This window comes from Balaenoptera ricei, chromosome 4, assembly GCF_028023285.1.
Source record: "Balaenoptera ricei isolate mBalRic1 chromosome 4, mBalRic1.hap2, whole genome shotgun sequence".
Lineage (NCBI taxonomy): Eukaryota > Metazoa > Chordata > Mammalia > Artiodactyla > Balaenopteridae > Balaenoptera > Balaenoptera ricei.
The window spans coordinates 67037166-67054105 of NC_082642.1; the positions used below are offsets into that span (position 1 = coordinate 67037166).

Genomic DNA, 16940 nt, shown 5'->3' on the forward strand with positions numbered 1-16940 from the left:
AAGACAGCAGATTTATTTTTCTGATTGGAAAAGCAATTCAGCAAGCATTCGTAAACTGTCTTTCCTTTACCTTCATTTATTCTCATCAGCATTAGTAGGCATTGTCTAGATATCCAGTTTGTCCCTATTATTGAGCCGCTTTTTTTCTTTTTCATCCAAAAGTACTGTTTATTTCTGTTCATTTAGTTCTTATATTGAGGGTTTGCTATTGATTTTAAGCCTCTTACCTTAAAAATGGGCACGACCAGAAGTCGCATATTTTCCACGCCCTTAGTTTATTATATATAATTTTTAAAGAGAGTAGCTAAGTCAGCTCCTTGGCAAATCTGAGAAAGCATATTATGTTATGCTGGGCATATCTGTAAACAAACCCTGTGGATGAGAACTAGACAGAAGGGTTACAGAGAAGTAATGCTGATGTCATTTCATTGGAATGAAGGGGCTGCTGTCACAACCGTAAATACATTCTATAGCTAGCAGCTAAGTGTCTAGCTCTGTTTCTTTTCTAAGAAGGAAAACAGTGAAACAAGCCAAAGAAGTAAGTTGTGTTTATAAAGTGAGATATTTTAATTAGTTTAGGCCCTACAGTTCTACAGACAGTGTGAACTTACAGTTCTTTTTGGAGCATACATGAAAACCATTATTTGTGGAAGGTTTAAATTTCACGTGACACATATTCCCTCTACGTGCGTGGGGTTTTTGTGGGTTTTTTTGTCCTTTTTCAAAAAAATGTATTTGCTTTGCTAGTGTATTTTTATTTTAACCTTCCCTGTGCTAAAAATGCTCTATTTTCTTGGGTGGAGATGTGCGTTTAGGAGGGAAGAAGGGTATAAGTTGCTGAACTGAATCTCTCCTTCCTTTTTTTTTTGGCATGTCCAAATAGGGTAGTTTTCACCTCAATTGGGACATGTTTAAACAAGAGGCTTCCATCTTAATCCCTTTTCAAGAAATTCCCTACCCCCAATGTGTGTATATCTACAAAATAAAATGCTCCCTGCCCCCCTCTGTTTGGAAAGCTGTCTGAGAGCACCCTGTAATCCTTTTTTACTGATGAAGAGTCTTCACCGCAGGGAAAAGACTTTCAAATATTAAGGAGGTGGTGATGTAAAAGGTGGGTTGTCATGTCTGTCCACTTCAGCCACGGTCACAAACAAAATTGAAGCAGGTGGAAAAGTGGTTTTAATTTGATTGCTCACCTCATGGCAGCTTCAATGTGGAAAGAAAGAAAGTTGGCTTATAAGATTTGCCTCTGGATAAATTTACTTGCTGCATAACCAGAGGGAGGAAGGCAGCCCTGATAGTGAAGAAAGAGCACCTTGCCCTACAGCCTTGCATTTCTTCCTCTTCTGGACAATCTCTTGTTCAGTTGGCACACACCAAATTCTTGGGGGTCAGGGGAGGACAAAAACAAACAAGACGTAGTTTCTTTTTAAACTTGATATAAAAGGTATCCTAACGGCAAATCACCAGAACTGTTCTTTCTTGTTTTGTTGATTTTTGTGAGGGGATTAGTTAGCTGTCTGATTTTTTTCTCCTTTGCACACACTCATGGTGTGTCTGTGAGAGAGGGACAGAGACAGAGACTGAGAAAAAGAAAGCACGTGAGCAGGCAGAAGCCTGATCCAACTCCGAAACGTACTCTGTAGAGCTGCTCTCGGTTTTATGGAAAGGGTCATAATTCATAGACTACTCTGAGGTGCAGTTAAATCTGGCTTAGGGAGAGGTAGGCCAAGGTCTGACTTAACTCAGTTATTTAGGTAGTAGAACTGTGAATTTTGGCATTTTCTTACCAGAAAGTGAGCTTTCACACAAGAGTTTATTTTATATGTGGTAAGTAACTGTCACTTTAGCTCAGTTAAACAAATTTTGTTTTCGCTCTTGTTTGTGCAAATTGTGTGCCTGGCATTTATTTGCTTTTTTTCTCTTAGTCTGCGGTAGCACAAATGGAAAAGCGTTAAATAAATGTGGTGTGAATGCATTTTCCTCTTCTTTTTCCGTATTCACAATTCAGAACCTTGAAAGAAAGAAGGAATCCAGTCTGGCTTTGATACCACATTTCTCTTGATATAATAGGGTAGTGACTGTCCTGTCACTGCCTTTCCTCCTCAGGCCCTGCCCTTTTTATTTTTGATCTTCGCAGAATCCTTTGTCTGTTTGGCTCCATTCATGGCCTACTTTTTCTTGTTCTTCCTTTCCTCACATGCCTTGTCCCCAGATCCAAATGCCTCTGCTGTATTCATTTGACAGCTTTTTCAGAGTTTAAGAAAGAAACCCAACAACACAAACCCTCTCATGGGACTTAGGGGGTCCCTGCTGCCACCTCCTTTCTCCCGCCCACCTCGGTGCACACACCCCGCCAGTCCCAGCCCTCTGCTCTCCCTCTCCCTCATGACTCCTAGTTCGTCACGATGCAGCCAGAGGCTCTACTTGCTTTGGGACATGTACTAGACTCGTGATCCTGGGGAAACCTCCTCGTTTGTCCCTCAACCTCATTCCTCGGTCGACAAAGACACCTTGCAGATATTGTGCTCCGAACTGGAGACGAAACTGTGATGTGCAGAATAGACTGCAGCCCTGCCTCCTGCTGTAAAATGGAGCAGAGAATGTCCATCTTGCCAAGGAGGCTGTAAAAATCAGCAAGGTGATGGTGCCTGACCAGCACATATCTAGGTGCTCAGAAAATAGCAGCTTTCGTTATTACAGTGAGACAGACAAGGCAAATCCTGACCTCTGTTTGGAAGTTGTTTCGTTGGGTTTTTTTTGTTTTAATTTTATTTATTTTTATTTATTGATTTTTGGCTGCGTTGGGTCTTCGTTGCTGCACGCGGGCTTTCTCTAGTTGCGGAGAGCGGGGGCTACTCTTCGTTGCGGTGCGCGGGCTTCTCACTGCGGTGGCTCCTCTTGTTGCGGAGCACGGGCTCTAGGCGCATGGGCTCAGTAGTTGTGGCATGTGGGCTCAGTAGTTGCGGCTCGCAGGCTCTAGAGCGCAGGCTCAGTAATTGTGGCACACGGGCTTAGTTGCTGTGCGGCATGTGGGATCTTCCTGGACCAGGGATTGAGGCCGTGTCCCCTGCATTGGCAGGCGGGTTCTTAACCACTGTGCCACCAGGGAAGCCCTGTTTAGTTGTTTTTAATCTCAGTCAGAGCCTTTCACTTGTATGTCTGGCTCTTACCTGAAACCCATTTTTTTCAGTTTTAAGCAGATTCCCTCCCCCCCACCCCTTCTAATTCAACCTCCTTTCCCATTTTTCCTTTTTCTGTCAAAAGCATAACCATTCCTTCTATCATCTGTATGTGTTTGAAAGCTGGCTGTGGGGAGGAGGTCTTCAAATTTTTTTTTTTAACTCTCCTTTCTTTCATTCCGTATGTCTAGTAATAGTCTGGAGGATCTTCCTTTGGAGAGCTCTTCAGTTCTTCTCTTCTTTCTTTGTTGGATAGGCGATCATCTCTGTTCTAGTCTAAACTTTTATTACCTCAAGGATAGGGTCTGGCTTCTTGTCCTTCTAAGACACTTTAAATGTCAGTCATGGCAGAAGGCAATAAAGACCTCCTTCAGCTAGCAGTTTGAATGTATCTAGTGTTTGAATGTATCTCTGTGAGTGTTTGAAACCATAGAGTGCTTCAAACTCTGGAATAACCAGTGATTCAGAAAGTATTGTTTTTAACAAGTGAACCAGTTCATTTATTGCATCTGTGCTTATGTGTTTTTTACTGGCAACTAACTTCTGAGATACACAGTATTTACAGTTGACTTAGGAGTTCCCAGAAAATGTGAGGGTATGTTTTGACTTAGGAGTATAGTCCGTTATCTGTATCTTAACATGAATACATGATTATAAATGAGCTTGGGACATTTAGTCTTTTGAATGTGAGTTTTCTTTTAGTTGCAGTTTTTAAAAATATGATATTGCCACCAGCCCCTTTCTTTTTCTCACCAAAATAAAAGTAAACATGTTCTACTAAGCAGAATGCAGTGGGAAAGAACGAAGAACCGATCCTTTTGAAGTTCAGGGTGGAGCCAACTAGAAGTTCTTGTTATTTTTTACGCACGCTTGGTTTATTGACTGAGTCAACAAGTACGTATGGATCTGTGAGTCTGCAGGAACTGTGCGAGGCGCTCTGGGCTGAGCGTTGAGCACGTCCTGAAGTGGGGCCAGGAGCTGCAGCCTGCCCTGTGGCCTCTTTTTGTGTCCCTCACACACTAAGCTGGGGCTTGCACTTTTAAGTGGCTAGAGGAACAAAGAAGACTGTGTGACAGCGGCCTTACGTGACCCACAAAACTTAAAATATTTACTATCTGGTTATTGACAGAAAATGTATCTGCTCTGGACCTCTAGTGTCTCTGCCTTCCTGAAGCTTATATTTTAGTAGGAAAGAAAAGTAATAAATGAGTGAACAGTTAGGAGAATTAATGTCCAATTCTCATGACTGCTGGGAAGGAGCTAAGTAGGATGCGACAATGACGGGAGGGAGGCCGGGACAAGGGGGTGAGGGCTGAGGTCGGATTCTTGGAAATTAGACCTGAACATTGTGAATGAACGGCCTGTGAAGAGCTGGGCTTACTAACCTGCTCTCACCCCTAGTCCACTTCCCCCTTCACCTCCAAATGCTTGCTTGCCCACAGGACTCAGCTGGGTGTTGGTTCCTAGGAAGCTTCTAGAGCGGTCTCTCTTAGAGGGCCTTTACCACAGCGCCTGTCACTTTGTAATCTCCTGTTTGCTTCCATTCCTCCCCCCACCCTCACCCCCCCAGACTTGAAATATCTTGAGGTCAAGGACATGTCTTAGTAATCATAATATCTCTAGGTATACAGCTCATAAACTGGTTGAAGAGTTAAATAAATCTGTAGACTCAAAATTAGATTCCATCAAGCAGGTCGTGAAAGTCAAATGTTTCTTTTAGCAAAACAGAATAAATTTATCCTATTTTTACACATCCTTCCCACCCCATGCTCCCTGCTCCAAGTACTTTTCCTGTTTCATCTCAAAAACAATTCTTGCTGCACCCCAAAACTTGCCCATCTCCCCATCTTATTAAAAAACACCATCATCCTTTCAGTTGATTAAGCCCCAAACGAGGAATTAGCCTTGATTCTTCTCATTCCCTCATCCTTGCCCGTCATATCCAACCCTTCAGCGCCTATACCTCCAAAACCAGACCTGTTTTTAGCATCTTTACTACCACCCCCAGCCCAGGCCAGCTAGCTCCATCCTTCACCTGGACCAGTGTAGCAATGTGCTGACTGGTCTTTCTGCTGCCACTCTTAGCTTCCATTATCCATTATTCATGCAGACACCAAACAGATCTTTTCAAACTCAATAGTATGTCAGTCCCTCCACTTAACACTCCAGTGGTTGCTCATCAAACTTAGAATAAAACTTGAATTAAAAAAATCTGAACTCACAGCCCTTCATGAACCGGCCTCTGTCTTCAACCTCACCTCTTCATTGCTCTCAGCTTCTCGTTGCACTGGTCTCCCCTGTCTCCTCCTTAGGGTTCTCTGTTCCCTGTTGCCTGCTGAATTATTAGGTAGAATTCAGTGTTAATCTGGTCAGCGTTGTGACTATGTAAACCAATAATAGTGGCAAGTTAACACAACCACAGTGAAATCCCTACCCCAAAGACATCCCCATTCCTGATTTTCATTATCATGTTTGTGGTACCAAAAGTTCATGGTAACAGACAACTGACTTCATGATAACCCTTGTTAAAGGCTTGGGAGAGGAACTTGACAACCTTACTGACTTCTACTGGCATTAACTGTTTTTCTTTTTTCCTCTTTTTGCCACGCAGAGTATGAGTTGGAAGTAAAGAGGGTGCAAGACATTCTTTCGGGGATAGAGAAGCCACAGGTATGTCTTCTGGATTTCTCAGCATAAATGGCGCTTTTTAAAGTATTTCAAACATGCTTTTCTTTTACCACACAGTAGGTAAGCAAAAGGGCCCCTTTCCGTTACGGATTACTCATAAACTGTGAAATAGTGTTGTTATTAATGGAGCATGAAAATATAAAACAGCAGTCTTCTGTTTAGTCATCACCCACCAAAATGTCTTCTTCATTTAGATATTCTGGATGCAATTAAGTATTCATCCCAATTTCCAGGGGTACCCCTACCCTCACCCTCTAAGGCTACAGAACAGTTTTCTTTTGGTAATTTCCCTTTACCTGTGCAAATGTAATAATAATAATTTTTGAAAACCTCAGTAATTCCAAGTATTTTTCCGGGTAAATTTCAAAAAGGTACGTAAATATTAGCTGAGTAAAAATAAGTCCAAAGTGTAATGGCAAGGAAAAAAGTTGGTGGGAGTAGTGATATTGTGAGGTTTTAAGTTTGATTTTGCCAGATGCTTTGAAATTCAAATGAAAAATTCAAAATGTTGATTCAGCCATTCATCTGAGTTTAGAGAGCCAAAGTTCTTTGGAGTGTTTTCTAGCTGAATTGGAAAACCTTGATTCTTCATGTGTTTCAAATACTGAGGCTTTTTAACAGAAGGGTCCAAACATGCCTCAGGGCACATAGTTGAGTTTGACTAAACCTAAAAACATGAGGTGTGCTGGACTACGGGCGCAGTAGGGCACTTGTAGAAGCATAGGGTGTTGATGCTGGGTTGGGGAGTCTGCACTTGATCCGGTAAGGAGTGGGTTGCCATTGAGAGTTTATGAGCAAAGAAGTTATGTTTCTTATAATCAGGACTGTACTTTCAGGAGGATCAAACAACCGGCAGGTGCATTGCAGCGAGAAGAGCATGGACCCAGGGAGACAAGTGTCTGGCATCTGTTATTGTAGGGCTGGCGAGAGGCTGCGGGAATCAGAGTTAGGGCGGTGGCATCAGGTGTGGCAAGGAGAGGATGGATACTAGAGCCATTCTAGAGTGAAATCAGTCAGGCATTACAGCCTACTGGCTATCAGGTGTCCCGGGTAACTGGGCTTTCAGGCTCAGATGACGCCTTTCAGGAGTTGCTTCCTCTGGGCAGGCTGCCTTGATTTCTGTACCATCAACTGGGATACTCCCCATGGTACTTGGTACCACTGGTACTACATGTGGTACTACAACTTCACTGTGCTCTGCATGTATTTAATACATTGTACTCCATTTACTTGTGTTTGTGTCTTTCCCGGTAATCTGTGAGTTCCTCTAGAATAGGTTCGTGTCTGTGTCCTCTTGGTATCTTCAGTGCCATTCTTAGACATGTGGAATTTGTTTTACTAGCAGGGTATCCAGGAAGACGAATAAGTGGGTGGTTGAGTGTGTCTGGTAGATCAGTGCTGTGGAGAGAGGGCAACAGGATACACCTGGGGAGAGCACATGCATCGGAGTGACCATTGGAGTCGTAGGAGTGTATGATAGCTTTGGGGATGGGGTAGAGCATAGGGAGAGCTTAGAGAAGGCTTGAGGGCAGAATCATGAAACAGGCTTACATTTATAGTGCAGCAGAAAGAAGAACCCATGAGGGACACACAGAAGTCATAGTCAGCGTGAGAAGGCAGAGCAACAGGTTAGTTGACTATCCTGGATGTAGTCAGACAACTTCATCGTCTGGTCTCTGTCCCGTGTACACACGCACAGTGTTTTTCTTAAGTTATACCTGATCATTTCTTTACTGCAGAAGTGATAAAGTCTGTTTCTGAGGATCATGTGGCTCTAGAAAGATAAAAGCAGTATTTATATGCATTGGTCCTTTCCTCCTGATTCAGCATTTATTAAGTGCTTAACTCTTTACAGGTTTTAGAGCAGGGTAGACAGGGTTTTGTGTAAATAGTCATGATGTTAGGTGTAATATAGTCAGATTGTCATCTGAGAGATCAGAAAGTCCAAAATGAGTCTCACTTGGCTAAAATCAAGGTATCGGCTGGGCTACATTCCTTTCTGGAGGCTCTGGGGGGGCAAATCTGTTTTCTCGCCCTTTCCAGCTTCTAGAGGCTGCCTGCATTCCTTGGCCCACGACCCCTTCCATTCTCGTATCTCCTTCTCTGACTTTCCTGCCTCCCTCTTTTACTTACAAAGACTTGTTACTCATACTTGTTACTACATCAGGCCCACCCGGATAATCCAGGGTAGTCCCTACTTCACAAGATCCTTCACTTAATCACATCTGCAGAGTCTCTTTTCACCTTGTAGGTTCCAGGGATTAGGATGTGGACATCTTGGGGGTTGGTCATTATTCTGCCCACCACACCAACCCCTGGTCCCCACAAAGACCTTCTCTGCTGGATGACAGTCCACCCATCCTTCCCAGCCCTGTTAGTTCTTCACGCCATTATTCTCCCTTCTTTCCTCTCCTCCCGGCTCTGCCTGGAACTCTTACTCGTGGTTGTGCCTTACTTATCTTTGTGCCCCGAGGACCTAGCACTGTCCTTGGCACGTTGTGAACCCTTAACATGTATTTGGTAAATAGATGTGTGGCAGCCTGCAGTGGCTGTAGTGAGGTTCTGCCAGGTGAGACAGACACCTGACGGCTGGCCAGCATCACGCGAGGCTCAGCCAGCCTGGTGGGATGTGGGCACGGCTGGGAGCCAGAGTGCGAGGCAGCAGCATGCAGAGGAGGGTCCTGTGAGTTGGAGCCCAGCGTGGCCATTAACTGGCTCTGTGACCCTGAGCCGCAGTTTCCTTACCTTTGAAAGGTCGGATAATAAATACCATGTGGGACTATCTGAAAAGTAAATTGTATGCTATTTATAGAGTCCTTGGAATGGAGTCTTTTCCTAGAGTTTTTAGCATATCATTAGGCAAAATTGAAACTCCCTGCTATACTCTGAAATGGGAAGGGGGCTGTTCACCTTCTAGGAAAAGAAACAGCTGCAGAAAGTTCGGCACATAATTGTCTAAAGGATTGCTGTTCTCAATTTTTTTTTTCTTTCAGCTGCATCTGGTAACACCTCCAAATAAAACACATATATTTTTCTTCAAGGTTTTACGGATGATTTGTTTTAGGTGTTAGAAACATTACTGAGGACTTGTAGATTCCAGTCATCTTTCTAGAACTTTGGGCACCCTGAATTAAGCAAGTCATTTACTCTTCAGAAACCCAGATGCTATAAATATCCAAATTCTTAGCCATTAAATAAAACAGGGTACAAATATACAAGGTGTTTGTCCCGAGACTGTAACAATTAGGTGCCTTGGGGACAGTGCTCATACAGCCACTGCTGTACCTGAGAACTGAGCTGATAGGATTCTAAGTGGTCTACAGCTTAACCTCTGCTAGTACCAGCCAGCTCCAACCTAATGTGGTTTAATCTGCTCTGATGGTGGTGCTAGATGAAGTCTCCCACATACTGGGCCGTTTATTTTCAGGATGTAAATAAATGTAACTTGGAATTGTGGTTCTGCATTGTTTCTATCCGCTAATGTTCAGCTTGTAGAAACAATTGATTTGTTGGTTCCAGAAGTGAGTAAACTGACCTGAGAAGAACAACTGTCCCTGCAAGAAGCAATCCCTTGAAACATAAACAGCAGTAGATCTGGAAACAGATTTGAGGTTCTTAGCACTAAAGGAATTATAGTAACAGATGATTCTGAAATTCCTAGATTTGAGCATCCATTTCTTTGAATAATGATCTCTTTGACCTTTTCCTTTTAAATTTTCCTTTATCTTATTATTTTTCATGATGGTACTTTAGAAGTGAAGCCAATATTTCTATGGTAATATTTTCCTTACATACTCCCTAAATTGGATCAGCAGACCTCCCACATAGTTAAATCCAAGGACAGACCAAATTTAGAAGCTACTAACTTACATAGAAATATTTTTGAACACGGGAGTAACAATTTAGTAACTTTATGAGAGTAAATGGTGTTTTTGATCCAAATAATGAATATCATTTGCATATAAGATAGTCTGAAAATTAAGACAGTAAAATTTCACAGAATAGTATTAAAATACTGGGATGAACAGGAGAGAAAGGGGAAAGGAGAAAGAGAGCTAAGGATTACATATGAAATAGGTACAAGATAATGCAGTTTATCATTTGCAAATATGTGTATGCATATGCTTTTAACTAGCAGCTGTTCTCAAGTTCAAATCTATATTTAATCAATACACAGACAAAAATGACTTCTAATCAGTGTGTAATCATTTGGAAGTAGATGGTTTTATGAGTCCTTCAAAGATACTTCAAAGCAGTTTAAGTAATTTCTGTGCAGACTTAACACTAGTAACCTTCACAGCAGACTTTTATATCACTAGTGCTGAAACAAATGTCACGTTGGATCTTGTCCAATAACTTTGTAACTAAAAATCACCACTTTTATCACCATTACAAAGGAGATTGATTTCTGTTTATGGTAGAATCGTTAAGCATCAGCAAGTCAGTTTTATGGCTTCTAAACTTCTTTTTTTGGATCACAGCCATGACAATCATTGTGATGATCAGGTTAGCCATGCCCCAGTTCAGTTCAGTGGTCACCGCTGGTGAGAAAGTTTCACCAGAGAGAGAGAGACTGAATGAATGAAGGTGAAGCTTGTGTACGAATGCTGTCGCTCTGAAGTAGGCTTGAACCCAGCCTAGTTCCCAGAGTTCTGAATCTCTCATTAAAGTTATCACCTCCCTGGATGCTTGGAGTAAAGGCATCCACTGCTGAGGATTCCCCTTTACGTGACATTCTCTTGAAAGGCACCGTGTAATTTCCTGGCATCAACCTTGGAGTGGAAGTGAGTTCCAAGTTCTAACAGAGACAAAGCACTCTTTCTCTCAGAATTCCAATGCCTGAAGAAAGGAAACCTGAGGCCCTGGAGTCAGTGAGAGGGAGGGAGGGGGGGGAGCACAGGAGGGAACGGGTCTCTCAACTCTGGTAGTAATCTAGGTGGCAGGCTGCTCAGATCCAGGAAAGAATTCCCGGAAGCCGCCGTCCTTTGAAAATGATGCTGAGTTCTCCAGGTGCGCTTCTCATAGGCTGGCTGATGGGAAGGATGCACTTGCACAGAGTTCTGTGTTCAGATGGCAGTTGGCCTTCCTACGGCTTGCTCAGGGAACCTCGGGAAAGGCAAGCGTGATTTTAGTTGCTGCTTCAGGTGTTGTACATCGCTGTTGAGTTAAGTAATAATTTAACCAAGTCCTAAAGGAGAGACAGTAAATTCTTTTTGTTTTTGTTTGTTTTTGGTTTGATATCATAAAATGATTATCACGACAGGTTCAGCTAACATCCGTCATCTCATATAGATGCAATATAAAGAAAAAAAGAAAGAAAAAAATTTCTTCTTGTGATAAGAACTCTTAGGAGTAAATTCTTAATAGCTGATGAAAAAAGTAGAGTTTAAAAGGATGTGAATTTATGGATACCTGTCCAGTATCTAAAGTGCTAGCATTTGACTGAGCTCTTTTGAGATGTGGTGTTATTTCACACCACCATTCATAGAATCAGTGTTACTACACACTGTGCTCTTGGAATTGGGCCACTTATCACCTCAGTTGAATGTTCCTCTGTACCTAATCAGCATCTTTTTAAGTTATAAACTGAACTCTTCATAGCAAAATATCTTGTTTTAAGTTAAAAATCAAATATAATATCCAGTATCTCAAGATTACTCATTAATGGTGTGTGAAGGAATTCCGCAAATACAATGGTGTATGTGGTAGAAATGCTGCCTTAAAATCTAATCAGGGGAACAACACACAGATAACCAGGTAAAGCAGAGTATAATGAAATGAGTGTCAAATATAGGTGCCCGCGCAGTGTGGTTGGAGCACAAAGAAAACAGTTGCTGATCCTGAGCAGGGACTCAGGCAGCACCGTACAGAAACTTTTCCTGCATTGGCCTCAAGCTGCCATGGGCCCCCCTGTGCTCAGTGTATCTGCCATGAGGCCCCGCTCGCATCTCTTCATCAGGCAGAGGTCATATCTTAATCATCTTTGTGTCCACAGCCCCTCGCAAGTTAAGGTATGATGATTAAGTGAATAAGCAAAGGCAGCATTTGAACTGGGTCTAAAGGAAGTTTGTTAAAGGCAGGAAAGTGGGAAAGTCCAGAGCTAAGTCTCAGGGGCGTGAGAGGGGACGGCGTGCTGAAGGGGGGTCACGGCCGTCACAGGAGGAGCAGGCAGAAGAGTTGCTGCTAGTCTGGAGCCGTAGCAAGAAGGGTCGAGTTCAATTCTGTAACAGCGTCTCTCCAGGTTTTTTTAAAAAATGTGTAATGCTAGTCTGCCATCCACTGTGTTACCTGTATCAGAAACTCAGACTGTCTTATTCCCTTTGATTTTTATTTTTCATTCAACATTTACTAAGCAGCCACCACTCACAGTTGAATATGACTCAGGCCTTCTCCTTAGGGAGTCCCACGGTCCAGTGGGGAAGGTAGGCAAATGCTATTAACATGATTAGCAATGAGTAGAGATAGCAGCAAGGTGCTGTGGAACAGAGAGATGATAGGATATTTCAGGGAAGCCTACTTGGGGGTAGTGAGGTCAGCCTAGGGTCTTGAAGGATGAGTAGGAGCTTGACTAAATAATTGCTTAAATATATAATGGTGCTGTATCTATATGGAACAGAAATGATATGAAGGGATCTCTGCTCAAAATGGAATGCATGATAGACTGAAGAGGGAAACTCAGTATTCATTTCCTTATTTATTATTCATGCTTTTAAATTATTTTATATTTTAATACCCTTTATTTAGATCAGATAGTGACAAAAATAGAAGAAAAAAAGATAGAGACTTAGTAGTTTAGACATCTCCATCCACAACCACCTCTAACCTACAGCTATAAAGTCTTGTATGAACATTAAGCTTTAATGTATGTTTTAACTCTTATTTTGTTTTAATGTTATCCAGACCAATATCTAGAGAGCAACAAAATAAACTTTAGAGAATTAGAACATTAAAATGCATTGACAGATTTATTTTAAAGAATTAGACTGTGCATTAGATTAGGTTCCTCCAGAAACAGACTCTGAAACAAAGATTGGAAGGCAAATGGTGTTAAGTGGGGAGGTGCCCCAGGAAGCACGGTTAGAGTAGAGCCGTGAGATTGCAGAGGAGAAGCCAGTGCAGGGTCTGTTAATGAGCAGGTTACAGCTGCGGGCAGCTGGGGCTCAGTCCTGCCGAGGACGCCTGGGAGATAGGGTAAGAACGTGCTTCAGAGAAGCCCTAAATAAGAGGGAAAAGTTGAGGCGTTTAGAGTCCCAGACTCCTTTGTTCAAATGAAGCCTTGAGCGGAGGCTAAAGCAAAAGATAAAAGCAGAGCCTAGAGAGGTGAAACATCTCCACACATATTTCTGCCACCTGTCAGCCTGGGCCATGGTTCCATTTCCACCACCCCCCGCCCCGTACTGGGTTTTCCCGGGAACCTGCAGGACTTCGAGGAGCGTGGTTTGAAAGGTCTTGGCTTTGCAGGAGAATTCAACATCAAGCAAAGCTTGGAGGCCGCTGGAAAGTACCTGTGGATGTGGGTTCCTTCAGCATAATACAATGGCCATCATGGAGATTATTGAAATATCATGTTCAACTTTTTACCTTAAAAAAATTCTCAAACGTGACATTATTTTTACTTTCTGGAGGACCAAGTGTGAATTGCGTCAGACTTGGATATAAGTTTGCATAATAAGGACAGATGTTTTAGGAGCTGTAGTTTGGACATCAGGACTTTTGACAAAAGAATGCCATATAGGATGGGTGTTCTTTTTGGTAATTAAAATAAATTTGTTTTTCTTGAGTTAAATCTGAGCCATTTTAATGCTACTACTAATAATCACAAAATGTTCTGGGGAGAAGTGTAGTGTCTGATTCATGTTTTTCTTCCTCAGGTTTCTAATATTCAGGCAAGAACAGTTGTGTTGTCCTGGGCTCCCCCTGTTGGACTTTCGTGCGGACCCCACAGTGGTCTTTCCTTCCCCTACAGCTACGAGGTTGCTCTGTCAGACAAAGGACGAGATGGAAAATACAAGATAATTTACAGGTAGCGTATATATGCATGTGTTTTTCTCAGCTGCGAAACTGTGAAATTGGTGTTACTAAGGAGAATAAAAAACAAAGGAAAAATTTAATGGCTTTGCAAATTTTCCTTTAAATAGTTCTTTTTAAGAATTAGTGATAGTTGTAATGTCAAGAGTTAATTTTGTCCAGAGTAATTGCTAATCAGAAATGACTTTTATACAGCTATTTGGTGTTGGTCAAATATGTCACTTGGTTGTGTTAGCTTGCCAGTGTAGTACTAAAGAAAATTTTCCATTAATGTTGTCAGAGCAAAAAGTGAGTATGCCTTTTAGTTTTTACATATATCATGCACTTCTATGATCACCTCTTTTTAGGCCCAGACCTTGCGCTAGTCTTGTTTTTCAAAATTCTGCAATGTGGTTTCCATTTCACCCTCCTCCTTATCCTCTACAGTAGTTTTCCAGTCTGCAGTAAAGCTTTTCATTCAGAGGCTATCTTAAATCGTCAAAAGTTTAGCACACCGAATAAGGGATTATCCCCTTCCACTTTATGGACTCCCAGATAGTAACCATTTAAGTGATTTATAGCTGTGTTCTAAATGTGATAAAAAAATTTTAGGGTCAAATCTTTTCTCTTTTGTAATTGCTGGCACTGCTCAGATTTGCAGAGTGGGAAATCAGAGGCCATCTTGTTCTAACTACTTGTTTGACCTCTCTGTGACTGGCCCTGGGGACTACTGCCCAAGCCCAGTGTAACATGGTCACACAAAGCCCACCTCTTCCTCTGCCAGAGAAGCTGCTTTTCTCTTCTGTTTCCCTGCTGCAGACCTCACATCTCCCTAGCCCCCATTCCTAATTCTTAACTTGCTCCAGGGACTTGTCTTTTTCTGGACAAAGAAAAGGGGGAAAGAGAGACAGAGGGAAGCCCTTTAGTCACTCTCTCCTGTTGCCGCCCCGTTAGGGCTCTGTCCTCTCTTCCTGGACTCCTGCAAGAGTCTCCTCAGGCTCCTCCAGCATCCACTCTTGCTCTCCTCCCATCCAGCCTCCACGCTGCAAAAACAGAAGTCAGGCCAAGTCACCCCGCTGTGAGAACACTGCGGTGCTTTTTCACTGTACTTAGAATGTAGTCCTAACCCCTTGCTCTGGCTCACAACCATTGGGTTCTATTTTGAAAAGTCAGAATTGGTAGTGACCTTAGCAAAATATAGAGCACCATTTCCCCCAGCCCACCAAGAAACAGTTAGATTCTATCAATGCATGATGATCATTGGTGGCAGGAGCTAGAGTCCCAAGTGCCCAGTGAGGCAGGCAGGTAACATAAGTGAGAAAGTTCGAAGCTTGGGAATGAGGTGAACGGTGAACGGGAACACTCCTGTCTTCATCGAGAAAGGAGCAGCTGCCAGTCGCCTAAAGTAGGTTGTTGCATAAGGGAATGTAGGCCTAGATTTGCTGATTCCTCGGAATTTTTTTTAAAGGAAATGCTAAAAATCTGAATTATTATATAAACCTTCCTAATGTTAAACTAATTCAGCAAATTCAAGAAACTTCAAAGATAAAGTGCAAGTCAAACAACAGAACTGCATGCAGGGTGTGGACATTGGCCTCCAGTTTGCAACTTTAAAAAAAGTATTTTTATTTGAATAATTTCAAACTTATAAAATGTTGCAAAAATAAAGAGATCAAGGAATACGTGCATATCCTTTACCCAGATTCACATATTATTAACTTTTTACCCTATTTGCTTTACTATTTGATTTTATCTCTTGCCTTTTCTCTCCTCTTAATCTGTATTTTTTTCCTATTAGTTTTATACATCATGGTCCTTTACTGCTAAATACTGCAGTGTGTTTCCTAAGATATTTTCTTAAATATCTACAATGCCGTTACTTCGTGACTTTACATCAATACCATACTTTTATCCAATCTGTCGTCCACATTCCAGTTTTGTCAGCTGATTAAATAATGTCTGCGGTAGCATTTTTCTTCCTCTTGTAGGACAAGATCCATTCTAGGGTCAGATACAGCAGTTAGTTGTCATGTCTCTGTAGCCTTCTTTAATTTGGAACACTTCCACAGTATTTCATTGTCCTTTATGACACTGACCTTTTTTTTTCCCCAATCTTCTGCTTTAATAATGAAAACTGACATGTATACATACTTTTTCAAAAACAAAAGTGTTACATATCACTAGCAGGGCAATAAGTTTAAAATTTTTTAAAAATTATGACTAAATTTCAAACATACAGAAACATAGAGAAAATACTGCAATGAACCCCCAGATAACCATCACTCAGATTTAACAATTACCAAGATTTTGCCACATTTGCATCATATCCCCTTTATTACTATTATTGTTGTTGTTGTTATTGTAGCGTTTGGTAGCAACTCACAGATAACACATCAGTTACTCCTACATAGTTCAATATAGATCAACATAGATATTTTTTTACGTAACTGCTATGTCATTAACATCTAGGAAAACTGACAATAATACCTGGCATCATTTAATACCTTGGTCATATTCAAATTTTCCCAATTGTCTCAAAAATGTGTTTTAATATTGATTTCTTCTGGGAATCCGAATGAAGTTTACTCATTGCATGGGATTGTTAGGGCTCATAAATCTATTTAAATCTAGAATAGTCTCCCTTTCATCCTTTTTTGTTTTTTTTTTTGGAAATGGAATAGCTACTTTATATTTTAAAATTTAATTAAAAAAATTTTTTATTGACGTATAGTTGGCATACAATATAGTTTTCAGGTGTATCTCCCACCTTTTTAAAAATTCTTGATCAGTTGCAAAAAGTGAATCACTTTTTTTACCTATCTGAATTTGTGGTATACTTTAACTTAATCTTCCTCCCCCATATTTCTTATAAGTGGATAGTTAGTTCCGGAGCTTGATCAGATGCAGATTTAACATTTGTGGGAGGCTTTCATCAAGGTAGTTCTATGTACTTCCTCTTCCAGCACATTGGGAAACAACAATGTTCATTGGCCTCACTGTGATTAAATCGTTTGGGAATTATCCAGTGCTTTTTTTTTTTAATCTTATTTATTTATTTGAAAT

General features: G+C 41.4%; 1 protein-coding gene across 4 annotated transcripts in view; it reads left to right on the forward strand.

Moving 5' to 3' along the window:
* Window positions 1-16940, forward strand: part of FNDC3B (fibronectin type III domain containing 3B) — a 350111-nt gene that overhangs the window by 239573 nt on the left and 93598 nt on the right. For all 4 annotated transcript variants that reach the window (XM_059920533.1, XM_059920537.1, XM_059920536.1 and 1 more), the window contains exons 7-8: window positions 5794-5852; window positions 13742-13893. In XM_059920533.1, the coding sequence (XP_059776516.1) occupies window positions 5794-5852; window positions 13742-13893 (211 nt within the window). The remainder of the gene's footprint in view (window positions 1-5793; window positions 5853-13741; window positions 13894-16940) is intronic.